Raw genomic sequence first — 18,764 nt, 5'->3', positions numbered from 1 at the left:
ATACATATATATATGTATATATATATATATATATACAAAGAAAAAACACAGTTTACATTTTGATGATATTGCGCTGTTGTGTGACCCTCTTATTTCGGTTGGGTATTTCAAGGATAGTTACTTATAAAAAAAAATTTCTTTCATTAATACAATTAAATTATTTTTTTTAATGAAAAAATAAATAACTGTTTATTTTTGCTAAATGCGCAATAGTTTTTTAAAGAGTTTATTTGGTACCAAGAAAAACTTTTTTCTATTAAAATATATAACGATTCTTCCATATTTTTCACAGCACTGCAAAAATAAAAGGAAAACAACGAGCAAAAATGCGTCGAAATAGCCCAGAAAAAATAATAGTCGAATACCCAACCTCCTTGTATTCAAAATTGAAACAGTTCATGCTCATTTTTGTGCTAAAAGCCGAGTCTCAAAATTAATGTGGAGGGAGAATAGTGTGAAAGAGACGTTCGTTTGGCAGTTCGTAAGATGCTTTTACCGCCATAGTTGTACAGAGAGAAAAAAATAAAAAAAGCGGATCACCCCTGAATTACTTTTGATCTATGGATCGAATCTTCACGTTCTAGACTCCATCTTAATTGTTGGAAGGGATGACTTCTAATATGCTAATTAATTAGTGCCAAATGACATTTTCAGTTACGAGTTCAGACACTAAAACGTACTTTCTCGAACTAAACATACCTTTTTTTTCAATGATTCGGATTTTTGACTCCCAAAACATAGGGGGCAGTCGAAATCTGGGAAATTTGGTCCCCATAGTTTGGGTAGGAGAGAGATCCACAGTTTGAATCTTCTAATGTTATTTTTATTTTTTGTGTATTTCGCCATTTCTCGAGAAATTCTAAAGTGAACTGAAAAATCTTTGCACACAATTATAAAATTTGCTTTTCCAAAGATAATCACATGCAAAAAATAAATTTTAGCAGATATTTATCATTACTTTATTATTATTTTATTTAATAATAGTCGTAAATCTTTTGAATTGTGAGGTATATAATTTTTCACGTAATTTTAAAGTATCTAACTTTACAAGGCAAAAAACAAAATTTGAGCTAAATTGGGTGAATAGTTCCTGAGAATATTCAAGTTTTTCTAAAATTCGATTTCTCAGGAACTATTCAAGCGATTTTGCAAAAAAAAAAAATTATTTTGCCATGCAAAATTAGATATTTTAAAATGATGTAAAAAATTTTATGCTTTACATTTCAATTTTTTTTTACTATTGCTAAACAAATCATAAGAAATAGTAAATATTTACAAAATTTTTCTGCATGGAATTATCTTTCGATAAACGAATTTTTTAACTGAGTGCAAAGATTTTTCAAGTCATTTAAGAAGTTCTCGACAGATACTGAAATACGCAAAAAATAAAATTTGCAATAGGGGGTCCAAACTTTGGATCGCTCTCCTGATCAAACTATGGGGACTATATTTTTCTGATTGCGGCTATCCCCTATGTTTTGGGATTCAAAATTTGGAATCCGTAAGAAAAAAGGTATATTTTTTCATAGAAAATTCATTTTTGTGTCTCATTTCGTAACTTAAATTAGCGCCTGCACCTATTTGTGGTCACTCCCTGAACTCATTAATATGGAGTCATAGAACGTGGATTATTAGATCAAAAGTTATTCAGGGTGGTTCATTTATTATTTTCACATTTAGGTACAGAGTGAGATAAAAAAATTTAAATAGTGATACCTCAATGACATATCTTGACTAACAACAAATTTCCAATACATAGGTCCAAAAGGTTGCGGTTTGGAAAGTAGGGTCCCAATAACATAGTTAGTAAATTTAATTTCTTTCCTTCCTTATTTCGCTGTGTCATGTTGTGTCATTGCTACTTACACTGTGTGAAGCATTTTACAACAATGCTTTTCAGAGCATCGTACTACGAACTCGGATGATTAAAGTTCGATTCTTGCTGGCAGTCTACTTGACTTAAGAGACTGCTCAAGAATGAGTTAATGCTCTTTTAATTTTGAATACATGGGGTTTCAAATTCAATTATCATTTTTCTCAGCGTTATTTTGACGCATTTTATTTCATTTTTCAGTGTATGTGATATTTCATATCTCATAAATATCTTCTGAGAAGCTACAATACATTTAGAAATAGTTAAAATATTTTTAAAACCTAAATAAGTTATTTTGTGGTGATCTGTGTGAAGTTGCAGTGTACTTCTTAAGTGTATTCTAAATTAGACTGATGGTTTTCAAAAGTTTTTAATGGGTCATAGTTCTAATAAAGTGTTATTGTGACAAATTCTTGTGATAGGGCATAAATTCGCTATTTGCAGTATTTAATATTTTTTGACAATAAACCTATTAGAAAGGCTAAAGAAAGCTAGTAAACAAATGAAAACCACATCACAACATGTCACATTATTACATGTGGCTGATGGTACTTATTTTGAAAATATCGATGACATTTTGAAATTGACTGAGATCGACTCTCATTAAGTTTAATAAACAAAACCAAATACTAAAACAACTGTCATATTTCTCCTTTTAACGATACACAAAGTAAAAAATGGAAATTCACATCTATTCTACACGAATTCAGACACCTTTTGACTGGATAAGTGACGCTTGTAGCAAACCATAGAGTTAAAATATATATTAAATTAATTGTTAATATTATTAATTCTTCATTGAGCTCGTATCTGAGATCTTTTTTTTTGAGAATTGTTTTAATAATAAGTTTTTAATATGATCACTTAGAATATATAGATTGTCTCGTAAACAAGATTTATCGTTTGGATTATATGAAAACGAGCCAACGAAGGACATTTAGACTATATTTTGATCTTAAAAAAAAGTTCCATCAAACAGTCAGCGGTAATCTTCTTATCTCGATATTTATTTTGTTCGACGGTAATATGACATAGACTAAACCCTCCGCCACTTGTAACGGTAAGGCCAATATGCTTTATTACAAAACAATCTCGCAACTATCAAAACCACCTTATTCAAATGTCTTAAATTATATTTTTTATGAGGCCGTGCTAAGGTGTGGCTGTATAGAACTTGATAGGGCACTATGTATTAAAATTTTCAAGTGTTGATGATATATTAGCACCTGTAGCTTTATGCGCACGCCAATTTGAATTATAAAGAAAAAAAAATTTGAATTATAAATATAAAGAGAGAGTAGGGTAAGATTTAGAAGCGGGTCAGGTGACTTACTCGATTTTCTCTAAAACAATTATTGTTATCAACACATACAGCGGCAAAACTTTAGACGGAGTGTTGTGTTAAGTCCACTACCAGTGTTATAAAGTGAGATTGCTTCATTTGCAATGAGGAATAAAATATATATTTTTCAATCAGAGTTAAGTTTTACTCTCTTTCTAAGGGAATTAAATTTTTAAGCTATTTAATGAATTTAGGAAAAATATTCCAAGTTTAAGTTCGTCACTTAACTCCACTACTGTGCGTGTATGTGTAATCAATAATATTTGATCAATCATATACTTTCCAGAAACAGTTCGGATAAAGTTCAAAATTCTGCCATTTCGCGAAATGTTTCATTTCAACACGGTTTTCATTTTTGTCTCTTCGAAGCTCTTTTTTCCCCATATATTGCTGTTTTTTCCTTAATTTTTAGTTATTAACATTTCAAAAATAAATACTACACTCATTTTCAAATCGTATGTACAAAAATAAACTTTAAAAATTCTTTGTAAAAAAAAAAATTGGAAAATTGTATTTCCTTCAAGTATGATTTTTTTCTCCAAAAATAGAAGTTAGAAATACATTTTTCCTTCATGAAATAAGCTGACATTTGTACAGAAAAAATAACATCTAACAAAAGTGTTTTACTTAAGTACATCAATGTGAGAATATGAAATTCGATTGCTGACTTAAATAGATTTTCAAATAAGCTACTTATACTCTTATGAAATAAACTAAGAGAAAAGGCAGTGATAGAGTCAAAAATCGGAATGTTGAAAAGAAAAAAGAGAGCTAACAACGAAACGAAATCAGATCAGACCCTCTATCTGATGCTCAGATGAAGGAGTAATCGGCTTTTCCTTACCTTTAATTCTCCGAGAGGAAGTCTTTGTTGTAACACACGCAATTATTTCTTCTTTGAAAATATGAACTTGTATCCTTCTAAAGATCGCAAGAAATTGGAGGAAGCTCAATAAAAATGTCTTTGGGGACCATAATAATTAACAAAATCATTCAATTACATACCGTACTACATATATATATATATATAGATTGGGAGTAGAAATTAATTCGGTCCGTTTTTTGGTACTCAAAAATGAATTTATTTCAGAACAAAATGAATGAACAGATTACTCAAAGTATTGTCCATCGCTGGCTACTACTTTTTTCCCACCTCTCAGGCAATTTTCGAATTCCATCTCAAAAAAATGTCTCGTCTTTTGAGGCGATCCAAGTTAGGAGCCAATTTCCGATTTCTGCGAAAGAAGTGAACTGGTGACCTGTGAAATCGTGATGCATCCATCGGAACAACCAGTAATCAAAATTAGCAATGTCCAGCGAATACATCGGGTGCGGTAAAATGTCCCACTTGAGAGTTTCTAAATAATTTTTTACGACTTTTGAGACATCAGGCCGATCGTTATTATGCAGAAGAATAACTTTGTCATGTCTTTGCTCGTATTCCGGCCGTTTTTCTCTCAATGCATGGCTCAAACGAATCAATTGTGCCAATACCGATCACCAGTAATGGAATCACCAGGTTGTAGCAGCTCATAGTATACAACACTATTCATCATTCACTATTCTTGAAACGTCGAAACCGTCCCCTACATGATTTATCATTTGCAGCATTGTCACCATAAACTTCTACGAGCATTCGATGCGCTTCAGCTGCACTTTTCTTCCAATTAAAGCATAAAACCTCCCGCAGACGCTGCTTTGTTACCGCAAAATTTGACCTATCCAACAAAGTTAAAGAAAACATGGTTTTCGTATGAAACTCAAAGCAATATAAATTGAATATTATGGACAGACGTTTAATATATATATATGGGTCATTCTCACAAAAACAGTCACTTTCATGTCCCCAGTATATTTTATGTTTGTTTTACAGCTTACGAAAAAAAAAAAATTCAGGGAAAGTGTCCTTCAGAATGCAAGCTAACAAAAGAATAAAAATAAAATTATCAATTTTTATTTTTTATTTATTTTAGGTAATTAAAATATACCAATATGTCATTCCCTCACTTGTCCCCACTGCTGATTTAAAAAAAGAAAAAAATTGTTCCTGAAATATAATTTTTTTTGTTGCAAATTCGTGTTTCTTATTTCAGAATACTGAAATATAGAATTCAGAAAATCAATTTTATATTTAATTTCTGATAAAAATATTAACACAGCACTATTTTAAACTTTGTCCCCAGTGTTTCGTGTCATTCCCTCACAACAATGTTCTTATGACCTGAAATCTTCTTAGAATAAAAATATTTTAATGAAAACTTCAGAAGTTAACAACTGGCATCATAGAACAAAATTGCAGTATGTTTCCATCTTCAACTTAAAGAAGCTTTGCTGTGGAATAAATTTGAATGAATCAAACCAGGTAAAATTTTTTACATTTGTCATTCCCTCATGTCATTTTTTAGAGTAAAATAAAATACAACTTCATCGAGAAAGTGGATAATTATATGTTGCTTTCTTGTATGAATATAATTGTATGTGATTGACTTCAGAAATTAATTAGGCCTAACTGTTATTTTTAAATTTTATTGAATTCGTCATTCCCTCACTAGTGTATAAAGTGAGGGAATGACGCTGAAGTGAGGGAATGATTCAAGATGAGTATATTATTAAATTTTTTTTTGTTCAATCGTGCCAGCCAATTTTATTTCCCAAACCTGTAAAAACTATTAAATATATAAGACTAAATTATAATAAATATTAGATATACTTAGTATGTTATCATTTTCAAACTTTAGGTAGATGTAACTTAGATAAAAACATGTATTAAAATAAAATATCATTCCCTCACTATTAGTGTCATTCCCTCACTTTTTAAATAGTGAAAATAATTAATTTACTTATTAATTAATTTGAAAAATAAATTAAAAAATTAATAAATTAATTTATTAAATTAATTAATTTATTTATTAAATTAATTAATTAATTATTAATTATTATAAATTAATTAATTATAAATTAATTATTTAAAAAATTAATTAATTTAAATATTAAGTATAATTTATAGGATATATACTTTCTTTATAATGCCATTACATATTTCTATTAATATAAAAAGTTTCAGAGCTTTTTATTCACTTTACTTTTTTGGGATTTTATGAACTGAAAAATGACAGTTTTCGTGAGAATGATCCATATATTTATATGTATATATATTTATATATATATTAACTTTGGTATGAATTACTTCGATCTTCTGATCATTTCGTCCTTTTAACAAAATTAAAGTACAGTTTCATGTTCAATTAAGTTAAACTGGATTCAAATTATAAACTTTGAGATTTCAAGTATGATGTTCTTTAGTGATATTAATTGTCAAATACTAAACAAGGTGATCTAATTAGATTTTCTTTTATTTAACTTATTTAATTATTATTTGTTCGATGACTGAAAATATTTAAAACTAATTCTCTATAGAAAGTCCAACATGAGCGGTAAAACTAGGGGAGTATAAGACTTTATTGTTTTCAGAGATATAGCAATGCACGTAAAAAATGAATGCAACATTAATTCTAGAAGCACCATTGGGATCAATAAGATATTTTTTTTTCATTTTCCGAAGTTCTTTTTGAGGAACATAGGTTCACATTTTCTTTCCATCTTCTTGAAATGTTTCTAAATAAACCGCATTAAAGTTTCATAGTTTTATGTTGATTAATAAAACACGAAATTGTATATATAAATACCTACAAAAACCATATTAAATACCTAAAAAAACCAAAGGGGGCCATTTTGACCCTCATAAAAAATTTTATGTTTGTAAGTGAATACTGTTTTCGAACTTACAAGCTTTGTAAGAAACATAAATTTGAGATGTTTAAAAAATATGTTAAATTATATGATATTTGTAGCCGCTAGTAGAGGTGTTATTTTGTTACAAATTCATTATAGCGTTTGAAACCATGGTGTTTTTAAAGTTATTTCTCTTATTATCTTGGACATGAAATTGCTGAAAATTTATTGTTATGTAAATCAATGTACTGATGTAAAATACTTATGTAAAACTGATGTAAAATACTTATAATGCTCTAATTAAAAGAAAAACATTTAAAAAACAGACATTATTAGAACAGTAGATCTAAGAAAGACAAAATTTCTTAGTATTTCTAGTTTCGCCTCTTCAACATCTTTTGCGCTGAAAAATGGAACCCTTAATATGTTGGAGCAGAAGAAACATTCTGAACAGTATTCAGTATTTGCAAGTGACAGCACAGGGTAGAAGTGCTGTCACAATAATAGTTTGAAATGTGAGATAGACTAGATGCTAAGGAAATATCCTATAAGATGTGAAACTCGCATGTGTTTTACAATATATGTGATATCGCTGTCTTTATGGCTCAGATAGTTTTCATTAAATTATTTGTCTCCCATTGCGAATTCATTCTTGTGATTGAATAAGAACTACGATTTGGTGTTTGCTAAAATTTCCTTTTTTTATCAACTTACCATTAACTAAAATAGATAAATCTAAAAATACCAACTATTTATAAAATTCTAGAAGTTTCTAAGCTATATTGTTACAATATATGGTTTACATAGGAACAGGGTTGAAAAAAATTAAATTGCTTTTATATGGTTTTCAAATGATTTTTCAAGTTAATGTAATGTTTTTCACATTTATTTACTAGCAAAATGATACAAATTAGTTTTAAATAGAGCTGACACTGATCAATATTATAGTTGGTTAGATTTAATGCAATGCGAATGCAGAGTATGTTACACATTAATAACAGTCTAAAATTGGTAAACTACTATAAAAATAATTGTAAAAAATTATTTGCTCAGATAAGAACTTTTTTTATTCAAAACAATGAGTGAGTGTATTACTGTTAATTATTGTAAGACGGATCTGAAATGATACAGTGCAATAAACAGTACTTAAAAATAAGGCTTTGTTACTTTTTAATTAAATTATTAAGACTTTTTATATGGTATTTAATGGCATAAATGAATAATACAAATATCTTTCCTACATATCAAGGAAAAGCATTCCAATTTAAAATTGTTTAGGAGAGCTTTTTCTTCTTAGTTAGCATATTTTTTTCCGATAATGAAAATCAGGAAAATTAGTTTATATCAGTTATTATATATAATAATAAATATTCATCGGAAATATCTTTTTTCTATGTCATAAATAATTACGAATATCTTGTTACCTATTTGGTATGCCTTTCTTTCAAAATACCCATTGAGATTTTCCAATAGTATTTTTGATTTACTTAAAAAATATCAAATGTTTTAAATTAGTTTAATTGAACTTTTCGGATTGCGAATACCATAAATAAAAGAAATATTACATTCATAATAAAAAAGCAAAATGTAAGCAAAAGCTTAAAAATGCAAAAGCTTAAATGATCAGCAAAAGCTTAAAATTTTATTTAAAATTTTCATTTCAATTATATTTTCGTACTGCAGTTTCAAAGTTTCTAAAAACTTTTATAGTTGTGAGCATGTAAACTACTAACATTTAATTTATCTTCTCTTAATTAGATTGTTTTTGAAGTAATTTGTCTGATGTTTACAGGTACGTCCACCTGTGCATCAAAAAATATCATAGTATAAACCTAATTATTTGCCGTATTACTATATCTCTTCCTTACTAGAATAATTTTCTATTTCTAACAATGTTTATTTTATTTTACTGAGATAGAAATGAATTTACTTTTAATAACAAGCATCTGATTATATTAAATGCATGCATTAATATATAAATTTTAATGGTTTATAAATAAAAATAATTGTAATTTATGTGAAAAATATTTTAATAAACTATTTTAAAATTTGTTACTGAGTTTTAGGTTAAACGAAAATGATTTGTCATTAAAAATTTAAAATGATAATTATAATAATAATTAAAATAATAGCTTTACAGTACTTTCTGTGAGAATTCTATTTTGCTTAGTTTCATATAAATTTCTTGTTGTTTCCTGTTAATTTTCTGTTTTAATGTTTCAAAGCGTGTGTTTATTTGTTTTAAAATTTAATTTATTGCCAAAAATATTGGAGAAATGTTCAGTTTTTTTTAAATATATTGGTAATATAATTAAATTTTAATTTTAATTAATCTGTAATAATAATTAATTTTAAGCATTAAAGTTATTGGTCAACAAAATTTTACTATTCTATCGAATTTGTTTTCAACAATTTTAGAAAATCAATAACTATTTTTTGGGAAAAGAAGTTCAGTGGCAGAATCAGTTTTGGCATTTATAAAGAAAATTGCGAGATTCCGAAAGGGATTTTAATTTATGATCTTTCAATAAAATATTTTGTAGTTTTGTCTCTTTTGCTCTTTTTTAATAGAGTTTTAGGTAAATTTTTAATAAAAATGAATGAGTACTTTATTCCATTGCAGTACATTTGCGTTGCAGTACATTACATTTACACACAAAATCACTTTCATCTTTGTCTAATTTATAAGCTTCCTTTATATTTATGTAAAATTAGGAAAAAACCATTTTATTTTCAAATTGAAATTGGAGATCCATTGGATAAATGAATAATTTAGATAAAATGTGTATTTTAGATACAAAAAAATTGATTTTAGAGAATACTTTTTATTACATAAAGTTGGGTAATAGTTTTTCTAATATTTTATTTATTTATTTTTTCTAGCAGCTGAAAAACTTGATTCCGTTGATATGTAAGTATTAATCGTCACTTGAGTTTTAGTGCAATACTTATTTATTTGAAGTTTAATCTTCAATTTTTTGTGGAATTCTGAGAAAGAGCTCTTAAGTTGTTTTGTAGATGTAGCGAAATTTGTATTGTGATTGATAATCATTATCTTTTAAAGTATGTATATTAACGTAAATGTAAGATAAACCTTTTAGAGAGCACTTTTTATAGTGCTCGTTATTTTTAAAAGGAACATAACATTATTTTTTTTTTATTTTCTTCTTTAAAAAAAAATTGGGGATTGTAGGGTATTTTTCTGCAATGAGGTGCAGGAAAGGTTTGAAATATTTCCGATTTCATAGCATTAAAATTATCAATAGTTATTTACCATTACAGTAAGACTCAAATTGAAAAATATGGTTAATTAAGTAAATTTTACATAATTTAAATGACTCAAGTACAAAGCACAAGAAGTACATGAATTATACAATTAGTATTTTTATGAAATTAAGCACAACAATTTTCAAAATCCACTAACTAATAACGCTCTAACTAATGATCCTAAAAATTATAATGCTGCATTTCAGCAGGCAATACACGACAACATGTTGCCCGCACTGTCCTGATCTTTCTTGACACAGAACATGTTTGCCTGTAGACCTGACCAGCACGTTCTCCTGTTCTCTCACCAATTGAAAACGTCTGGTCAATAGTTACCGAACGACTGGCACCTACGCTCGAGGAATTGTGACATACTGTTGAAGCTGTATGGAATGCTATACCCGTCCATGATATCCAATCTCTGTTCGACTCGATGTCCAGGAGAATAATAGCTACACTATCTACCAATAAGTATTTGGACACGTGTGATTGAAAAGGAAAGCAAACTTTATTCATAATCAATAGTTGGTAGAGCCACCAAGAGAGGCAATTGCATCGTGAACCCTCCGGGAAATACTTTCCACAAGTCCTTGTGTGACGGCTAGTGATATTTTTGTTCCACTCGGCATGGAGAAGACATGTAAGTTCCTTCACCGATTTTGGAAGGGTAGTACACCTCTTAATTCGGCGATCCAACTCGTCCCTGAGGTTCATGATAGGGCTCAGGTCTGGGCTCAGGGCAGGCCAGTTCATTCGTTTAACCCCATTGGCACCAAGCCAAGCCTTGGTGACCCTCGCAACATGACAGCTGGCATTGTCGTCCTGGAAGTAACAAGGGTCCGTAAGGGGGGGGGGAAGTAACCGTAAAACTGCCACAACGCAGGAAGCACATTGTCATCCAAAATAGTGCAGTAGGCATCTTGCATGGGAATAATGCCGATGTTTTTCCCTACACGATATATATCGGCGGGAGGCTTGACGTATTTCAGGACCGCAGATATAGTCATTTGCATAAGTGTCCAAATACTTATTGGTAGATAGTGTATTATTGCTGACAGTGGAAGCTGCTCTGAGTACTGATTCCTTAGGATCTATACATCCAAATATCCTGAAAAGTTAATCACTTGTTCTTCCAACTATAATGTATGTGTCCAATAAATATCATTCCGTTATTCGCATTCCTTCCAGGTGTAGTAATTTAAATGGCTAGTAGTGTATTTACGTACGATTTTCATATTTGCATATTAATTGATCGTTATGTTGAAATGCATCATTTCATAGATTTCTCAAAGATTCTAGTTCATCAAAATCAAAAAAATATATATTTTTCAATGCAACAAAACTATCTAGTCAAGATGGCAGTAATTACCTATCACATCCCTACCTAAAAGAACGATAGTTGCTGCATGGATAAAAAGTATATAAGTACAAGCTGGGTAATTCCATAGATACGGATGCAACAATTGCATAATTTAAATAAGTATTACTAAAAAAAGAAAGCAGTTCTGAGATTTTTTGTTTTGTTTAAATAACTGTTGGTGTTACCCATATTTATTCCATACCGTTCCTAGATAAAAATGTTTTCTAAAAGTTAAGAAAACTGCTGTTATGGAAGCAGCCTGGCTTTTTCTAACTAAGTTACGTGCATTTATAGTCTACAGATGCTACTTCCACTGAGATGGAATTGCTCCGCTGTAATATCAAAGTCATGTAATTTTATAAGTGGAAAAAAATCAGTAGCAGAATGTAAAATATCCAAGCTGAAAACGGAAAACATAAGTTTCTGAAACGGAAAAATCCGTACTGAAAATGGAAAACAACAGTTTATAAAACGGAAAATATCCATCATAAAAAGGGAAAACATTATTTCATAAAATGGAAAATACCCTTAATAAAAATCGGAAAACATCACTTCTGTGAAATAGCGGGAAAACGTTGGCAACTCTGCTGCCAGAGTAGTTTTCATTTTTTGAATTAATTTCAAAATACAGTTCGTGTAATCATTTGTTCATAATTTGTAATAATGTATTGCACTAAAATAGAATAATTTTATTCATAAATACCCAATAAAAATCCATCTTTGCTCCATTGAACAAGACCAGCTCGGTTTCCAACATGGCAATGAAGTTCTGCCGTTCTTCCTGCTACAACAGATGTATCATGAGGTTTTACTCGAAAATATTGTTGACATAAAATCACTGGAAAAAAAAATACCAATGAATGTATTTGGTAAAAATCGGTTTTATATTATACAAGTACGTTGATATAGTGTTAAAAATTTTGAGGCATATTGAACAGTATATGTGGTTCAAATATGCAGCAACCATTAATAATCAACCAAGTTCAACACATTATTGTATTTCTTGCATTTTATTACATAATAAGATCGGTTTAACTTGAGACCATTAATAATCAACCAAGTTTAGCGCATTATTGTATTTCTCGTATTTTATTACAGAATAAGATCGGTTTAACTTGAGAGAAATCATGGTTATATTTAGCATTAAAATTTGGTTATAGAAAATTAAACCTATATCAATAAATAGCATTTAACAAGTCGCAGCAAGACTTATATAATATGGTTCAGCATCGAACCGATTTACTGTGAGCGTTTCAAGTTCAGGGGGGTTGACTCAGAATGGAAGCTGTATCGAACAGATTTTTTTATGTCTCTGTAATCTGTATACTATATAACTTAATTTGTGTTTACATAAACCTAAGCCTGTGTTACGCAGAGAGCGGAAATGCATTAGAAAGCAAATATTTCTCATAGGACGTAAATTTTGCGAAGTTGTGCATTGTTCCAAACTTTTTTGCGAAAAATATAAAGGGTGTAGGCTATACCAATTAAATTAATTATTCTACATATGCTATAATGTTTTTATTTATAAAGCACTCTCATGTCATTTTCTTGGCTTACAGTAAGCGATATTAGATGCATAAATTTGAATAATATCATTAACAAAATAGACAGAAAAACGTGGAAAGGAAACATTATTCAAAGCTTAGTCTGTTGTGCGAAATTAAGAATACGAGTTCACAAGATAATTTCATTATTGATAAATAGTTATTTATATATCGATTAGTTGATACTATGTATTTCCTCTCTTTAATATAGAGTGCATAATTAGCTGAATACTTATTTATATTTTTTTAAGAAATTAAGATACAATTTAATATGCGATTATATGGTAAAATGTCTAATAATTAGTCATGACATAAAGTTTCCTTTCTAAGCTTTACCTTATCAAATTATATGGAAGTGTTTAAATACGTTACTGAGCTAGAAAAATGAAATATATTATTCACTAGAATTTTGCCAATTAGTACTTTACCCTTTTTGTTTCTGTCTAAGACAAAGATGTTGATCGGCTGATTTTGCCTCGGTAAGATTTTAAATATAAAATATTGCTTTATTTGATCTGAAAGTTTACTGTGATTACACGATAACGGCATATAAGAATAATAAGTAGAATAATATTGCGATAATTTATTTTTTGTTGAATTTTTATCATGGTCAAATTTACTTTGATCGATAATTATAATAATAATTACGTTTCCAAGACCATTATCTCTAAACTACTGCATTTAAGAAGTTAATTAGAGTTAGAGAAACTTTTTATTTGTACTCAAATAACTGTACAGTAATCCCTAAATTAAAAAGATTTTAGTCATAATAAATGTTTTTTTACAAATCGGTTTTTGTTTGGATAAATTTATGTAAAAGGTTAATATTTTTAGAACATATTTTACTGAAACTTGCAGACAATCTAAAGCAAATTTTTACAAATCAATGAAGCATACATATTTATATTACAGATATAATATTGATATGAAAATATTTGTCTAAAGAACTATTAGTGAATAAAGGAAAGTTTTAATGATTTTTTTAGCCCCAAGCTTTGTTTTGTTTATAAATGACATTGATAAAAGCACACTATTGTGCAGAAAAGTATACAGAATTTACCGTGAATTTGTTTAGTGGTTTACATTTAAAGATTTAAAACTTTTTAAACCCAGCAATGTAATGCATTCATATAAAATATAAGATGAATTATTTCTAATCAGTTTAATGTATTAAATGCAGAATAAATGTTTGCTACTGATATTCATGTTTTTTTTGTATTTTTGCATAAATATGAAAAATAACACACATTTTATCTCGGTTTCATGCAAAATTCCAGATTGAAACAAAGCTTACGTCTTCCGATGTATGCTTGTGCTTTCGTAAATTTAAATTTAATATGCCAGGTTTTAGATTCTGCCAAATGGCAATCATTGAAAGGGTTTTAGGTTACGCAAATATTTATATTGTTTACTTTTCACCAAGCATTGAATTTTAACGATAAATACATTTCAGTAATGAAATTCATCTTTATTTGAATTTTTAGAACATTTTTCTCCCTTGGAGTGAAAGTTAAGCTTTTTTCCTCTTTATGTGAATCCAAGAAAGATCAAATAAATTCATATATTAAATTATACTGAATTCATCTTTTCAAACTATTGAGTTTCTAAATTATTTCCATATTTAGCAATGGGTTTTGCAACAAAAAGAAATACAGAAATCAAAATAATATTATTCTGAATAAAATAAAGTATTTTTTCAAATTCAATTTCATAAGAAAAAACAATTTGTCAAATAACATTACCTGTTTTACATATTTTCAAATTTTTGATTCGCAAATTTACTCTAAACGCACAATAAGGAATTCAACATTTTGTAAATTAAATTGATTACTTTAAAAATAAATTAGAAGCGAATACTACGTGTTGTAAATAAAAATGGTAATTCTACGAGCATAAATGTTTTATTTTCTTAAACTTGTGTTAACATTTATTGCTGAAATAACTCTAATAATGTTGAAATAAAAATATAAATGATACTAAGCTTTAATCCCTTGAAACAATCATATACAAAAAACTGTAAGCTAATGCTTAAAAAGTATAATTATTTTAATCTAAATTTTATTATTAAAATTACGTGAAATTTTGCATGCTTAAATTTCGCAGATTTATCTCATTAAAAAATATTCCAAGATTTAACTAAGCATTTTTTTTTGTAAAAAAAAAACATATATTTTCCAATTCTCCTAAATAAAAAACTTGCAAGGTTTCAGTAAAAAATTAATTTTTTTAAATATAATAGTTGAATATTTTTTCAAGCAGAATTTCAAACTTTTGTTAAATCATGAATTACTGCTTCACTTAAGATTTTTGTTGAAAATTAAATGTTTTCCTATTATCTTGACCAGAGAAAATCCTCGTAAAGGGCGAAGAAATCTAATAACAATTAACTCATTAACTTATATGAGATAAAAATAATGTTTTTTTTCTTTTAATATAAATTACTAAATTAATTGATATTAGGTTTAAGTAGAGTCATTAAGTCAAAATTGTTAAAAAATATTTATTTAATACGCTAAATAACCAGCTGAATAGTCAAAAGCAAGAGAGAAATGAAGCTGAATGCAAACGAAAATTTCTACAAATTGTTAAAAAAAATCCCAACTTTTCAAAAACACCTCATTTTAGCTATTAAAGTAACAAATATAAAAGGCAGTATAATAATCTGGTGAAATATTTTTAGTCAATTAAAAACTAAATGGAAAGAACTATAAAAGTAATATGGTGTTTCTTAGATCTTTTTTCATCAATATTTCGCTCATAGGCTGCAGTAGTGGCACAACTCAAAAAACAAACTTTTTGGACTAAGAACATGTGTAAATAGAAAAATATACATTCTTTTCAGCAGCTATACTAACACACTCATAATCCAACTTGAACATATATATATATATATATATATATCCACNTATATATATAGAGAGAGAGAGAGAGAGAGAGAGAGAGAGATATATTGTTAACAATAATCTGTTATTGAAAAGAAAATGAATGGCCACTAAGCGATAGGCAGTAGTAATTATGTGCATACTCAGATGATTTTGTAACAGGGAGCGTGAGATTGTGCTCCAAGTGAGTAAGCGTGAGGTTGTGCTCCAAGTGAGTATGATGGGCAGAATGATGTAACACCTTAATTTTTGTAAATATAGTTCTTGTAAATAAATTATAAATATGTTATAATTATCAAACTCTTACTTCCTGCCCCCCCCCACCGGAGCTACTCGACAGCTGACGTAACGGTATAGCCAACAATTCAGAACCGGGATTACCCGCGACGCTATCGGAATGCAGGTTGGCGAAGTTTAATTATTTTGTTTTTAGTATTCAAATGTATATTAACTTATTAAGAAACGTATGATTAAGTAGTAAACGAGTTTAAGAATTATATATATAAGTATAAAGTATTTTCTTAATTTCGTTTCTAATAAAGTAATTTTTTTTGCTATTGAAGTAATTTCATTTTCAAAGAAACAATCAGTTTTTTGTTAGGGGAAAGCACTAAAGTTTCGTTATTGATGAGGTATTTTTATGCGTAAAGTATTTAAGTATTTTTAATTCATGAAGTATGGCTTTTTGGACTTTTATCAGATATAATATGTTCCCACATGCTTTGACAAAGATTCTAGCATAGAATCAGATTTTTTTAATATTCCATAATCATCCACATTTAACACTTTCAATTTGAATAAATTTTTTTGACTATTAATTTAAATGAATAGTATTTTATTAAAAAACGCTTAAAAACAGCTAATTTAAGTGGAATGTGTATATAACACATTCAAAATAAAAGTATTTTCAAAATAAAAGCAACAAGGTATATCTACTTACTAAAAAGTAAAACAGCGTCGTCTTCAGAAATACCGCTGTGAACTAAAAGTTGTTTTAATTCTTCTTAATTAAAAATATTAAATGACATATTCTCCAAAAAAAAAATTAAACGTAAAATAAAAGCGAAGACGTAATCTATTTAGATCACAGAACATAACAATTTTATTTAGATTTATTATCGTTTGCTTTTTAAAATAAAACGATGGAAATTACATCTTAACGCTCGCACGCAATTAAATAATAAATAAATCACTCAAGTTTGAGCTAAAAGCACTCAAATATTGCTTAATAAATACCACTCAAGTTTGAGTTAACGCAAAGCAAGAATTTCGCTCAAATAAGAATGTATTTCACTCAAGTTGAGTTAAAAAATTTTAACTTTTTTTTGAGTAGGGGAAATAACTCTTTCATTTTAAGAGAGTAAGGATCTTGAGGAAGTGAGTGAAAAAGCGATTCAGAAAATAGAGGAAAAGCAGAAAAAGATGAAATTATATTGTGACAAAAAAAGATGTACAACTATCAACTACGTTGAAAGGGAAATAGTGGTCATGAAGAATACACCTCAAGCTACAGGTCAAAATTTGAAAACTCTGCCAAAATACAGGTGATAATTTTATTTTATAATTTTTTAACCGTCGTTGAACAGTCGACCCAATTTTTGGGTATACGACTACTAACGTTCAACTCCGTAGCCTTGTAGTTTTGAACTCAATCCGGAAGACAATTGAACTTCTAGATCGAGTATTAGGAGAAATTTGCCTTCGTGGAGGACTTTTTGATGGAGCTAACCTGCATTTGCGTTACATGGAGAGAAAGACCACGAGAACCTCCAACGGTTAGCCTGACGGCAAGGGGACTCTAATCCATGATCCGTCTACCACTGAGGATAATTCACGTCTTCACTGTGGTCGGTGCAAGCCGAGTGTGGAATTCATATCGACTGGGATTCGAACCCGGTTCGCCGCATTGGAAGGCGAACGCTCTATCCCCTGAGCCATCGCGGCTTACAGGTGACCATTGTTAATAACTCAAGTATTATCAGCTGATACCTACAGAGTGATTCAGTTACAAGAAAAGAAAAAGGACATTTTTTCACCACTACTGACCAACTAAGACCCTGGAGAAATCATCCAGGCTCTAGTGATTCCAGTGACACTGAACGAGAATTCTGAACTTATGAACCATTTAACAGAACGTTTATTATACTAATTTGAACTTTAAAAAGAACAATCTGAGCTTTTTACTGTATTTTCCTTCAAATTTAGTGTATAATATATCATTGTGTAATAATAATTTCTTTTCTTGTTTATAAGTAGGTTAGCTAAAGTAAGAAAGTAATTTAATTTCAAAAATTGTGTAAACTGAGAAGTTTACGTAGTTAGAAGAATTGTAAGTATGTTTATTTTCATTTTGTGATATTTTGAAGTAACTCGCATGCATAATTTTTAGTTTATTAATGTCTACTAATATTTTTTGTTTTAATCAGGAGATTAATCGGTCAGTCTGGCCGAATCATAACACTAAGCTGTAATTTTATTTAAATTTAAAAGAAAATGAATGGCCACTAGATGGCAGTGGTATTTATGTGCATGCTCAATTGATTTCGTAACATAGAGCATGAGAGTGCATGCCAAATGAGCCTGATGGGCAGAACGACGGACGTAACAACTTATTTTTTGTAAATATAGTTCTTGTAAATAAATTATAAATATGTTATAATAATCAAACTGTTACTTCCTCCCTCCCCACCCGAGCTACTCGACACCTGACATACCGGTATAGATAACAATATATATATATATATATATATATTAAATATGT

The 18,764-nt window shown here is 28.8% G+C and overlaps 1 protein-coding gene across 1 annotated transcript in view; it reads right to left on the bottom strand.

Moving 5' to 3' along the window:
* LOC107452704 (nephrin-like) overlaps positions 1 to 18,764 on the bottom strand; it is a 422,126-nt gene that overhangs the window by 250,716 nt on the left and 152,646 nt on the right. The window contains exon 2 of the mRNA XM_071188109.1: positions 12,278 to 12,412. Within this exon, the coding sequence (XP_071044210.1) occupies positions 12,278 to 12,412 (135 nt within the window). The remainder of the gene's footprint in view (positions 1 to 12,277; positions 12,413 to 18,764) is intronic.

The sequence above is a fragment of the Parasteatoda tepidariorum genome, chromosome X2 (genome assembly GCF_043381705.1).
Source record: "Parasteatoda tepidariorum isolate YZ-2023 chromosome X2, CAS_Ptep_4.0, whole genome shotgun sequence".
NCBI classification, from domain to species: Eukaryota; Metazoa; Arthropoda; class Arachnida; order Araneae; family Theridiidae; genus Parasteatoda; species Parasteatoda tepidariorum.
Note: the sequence above shows the minus strand (reverse complement) of the source record. Positions and strands in the feature narration are given on the sequence as shown.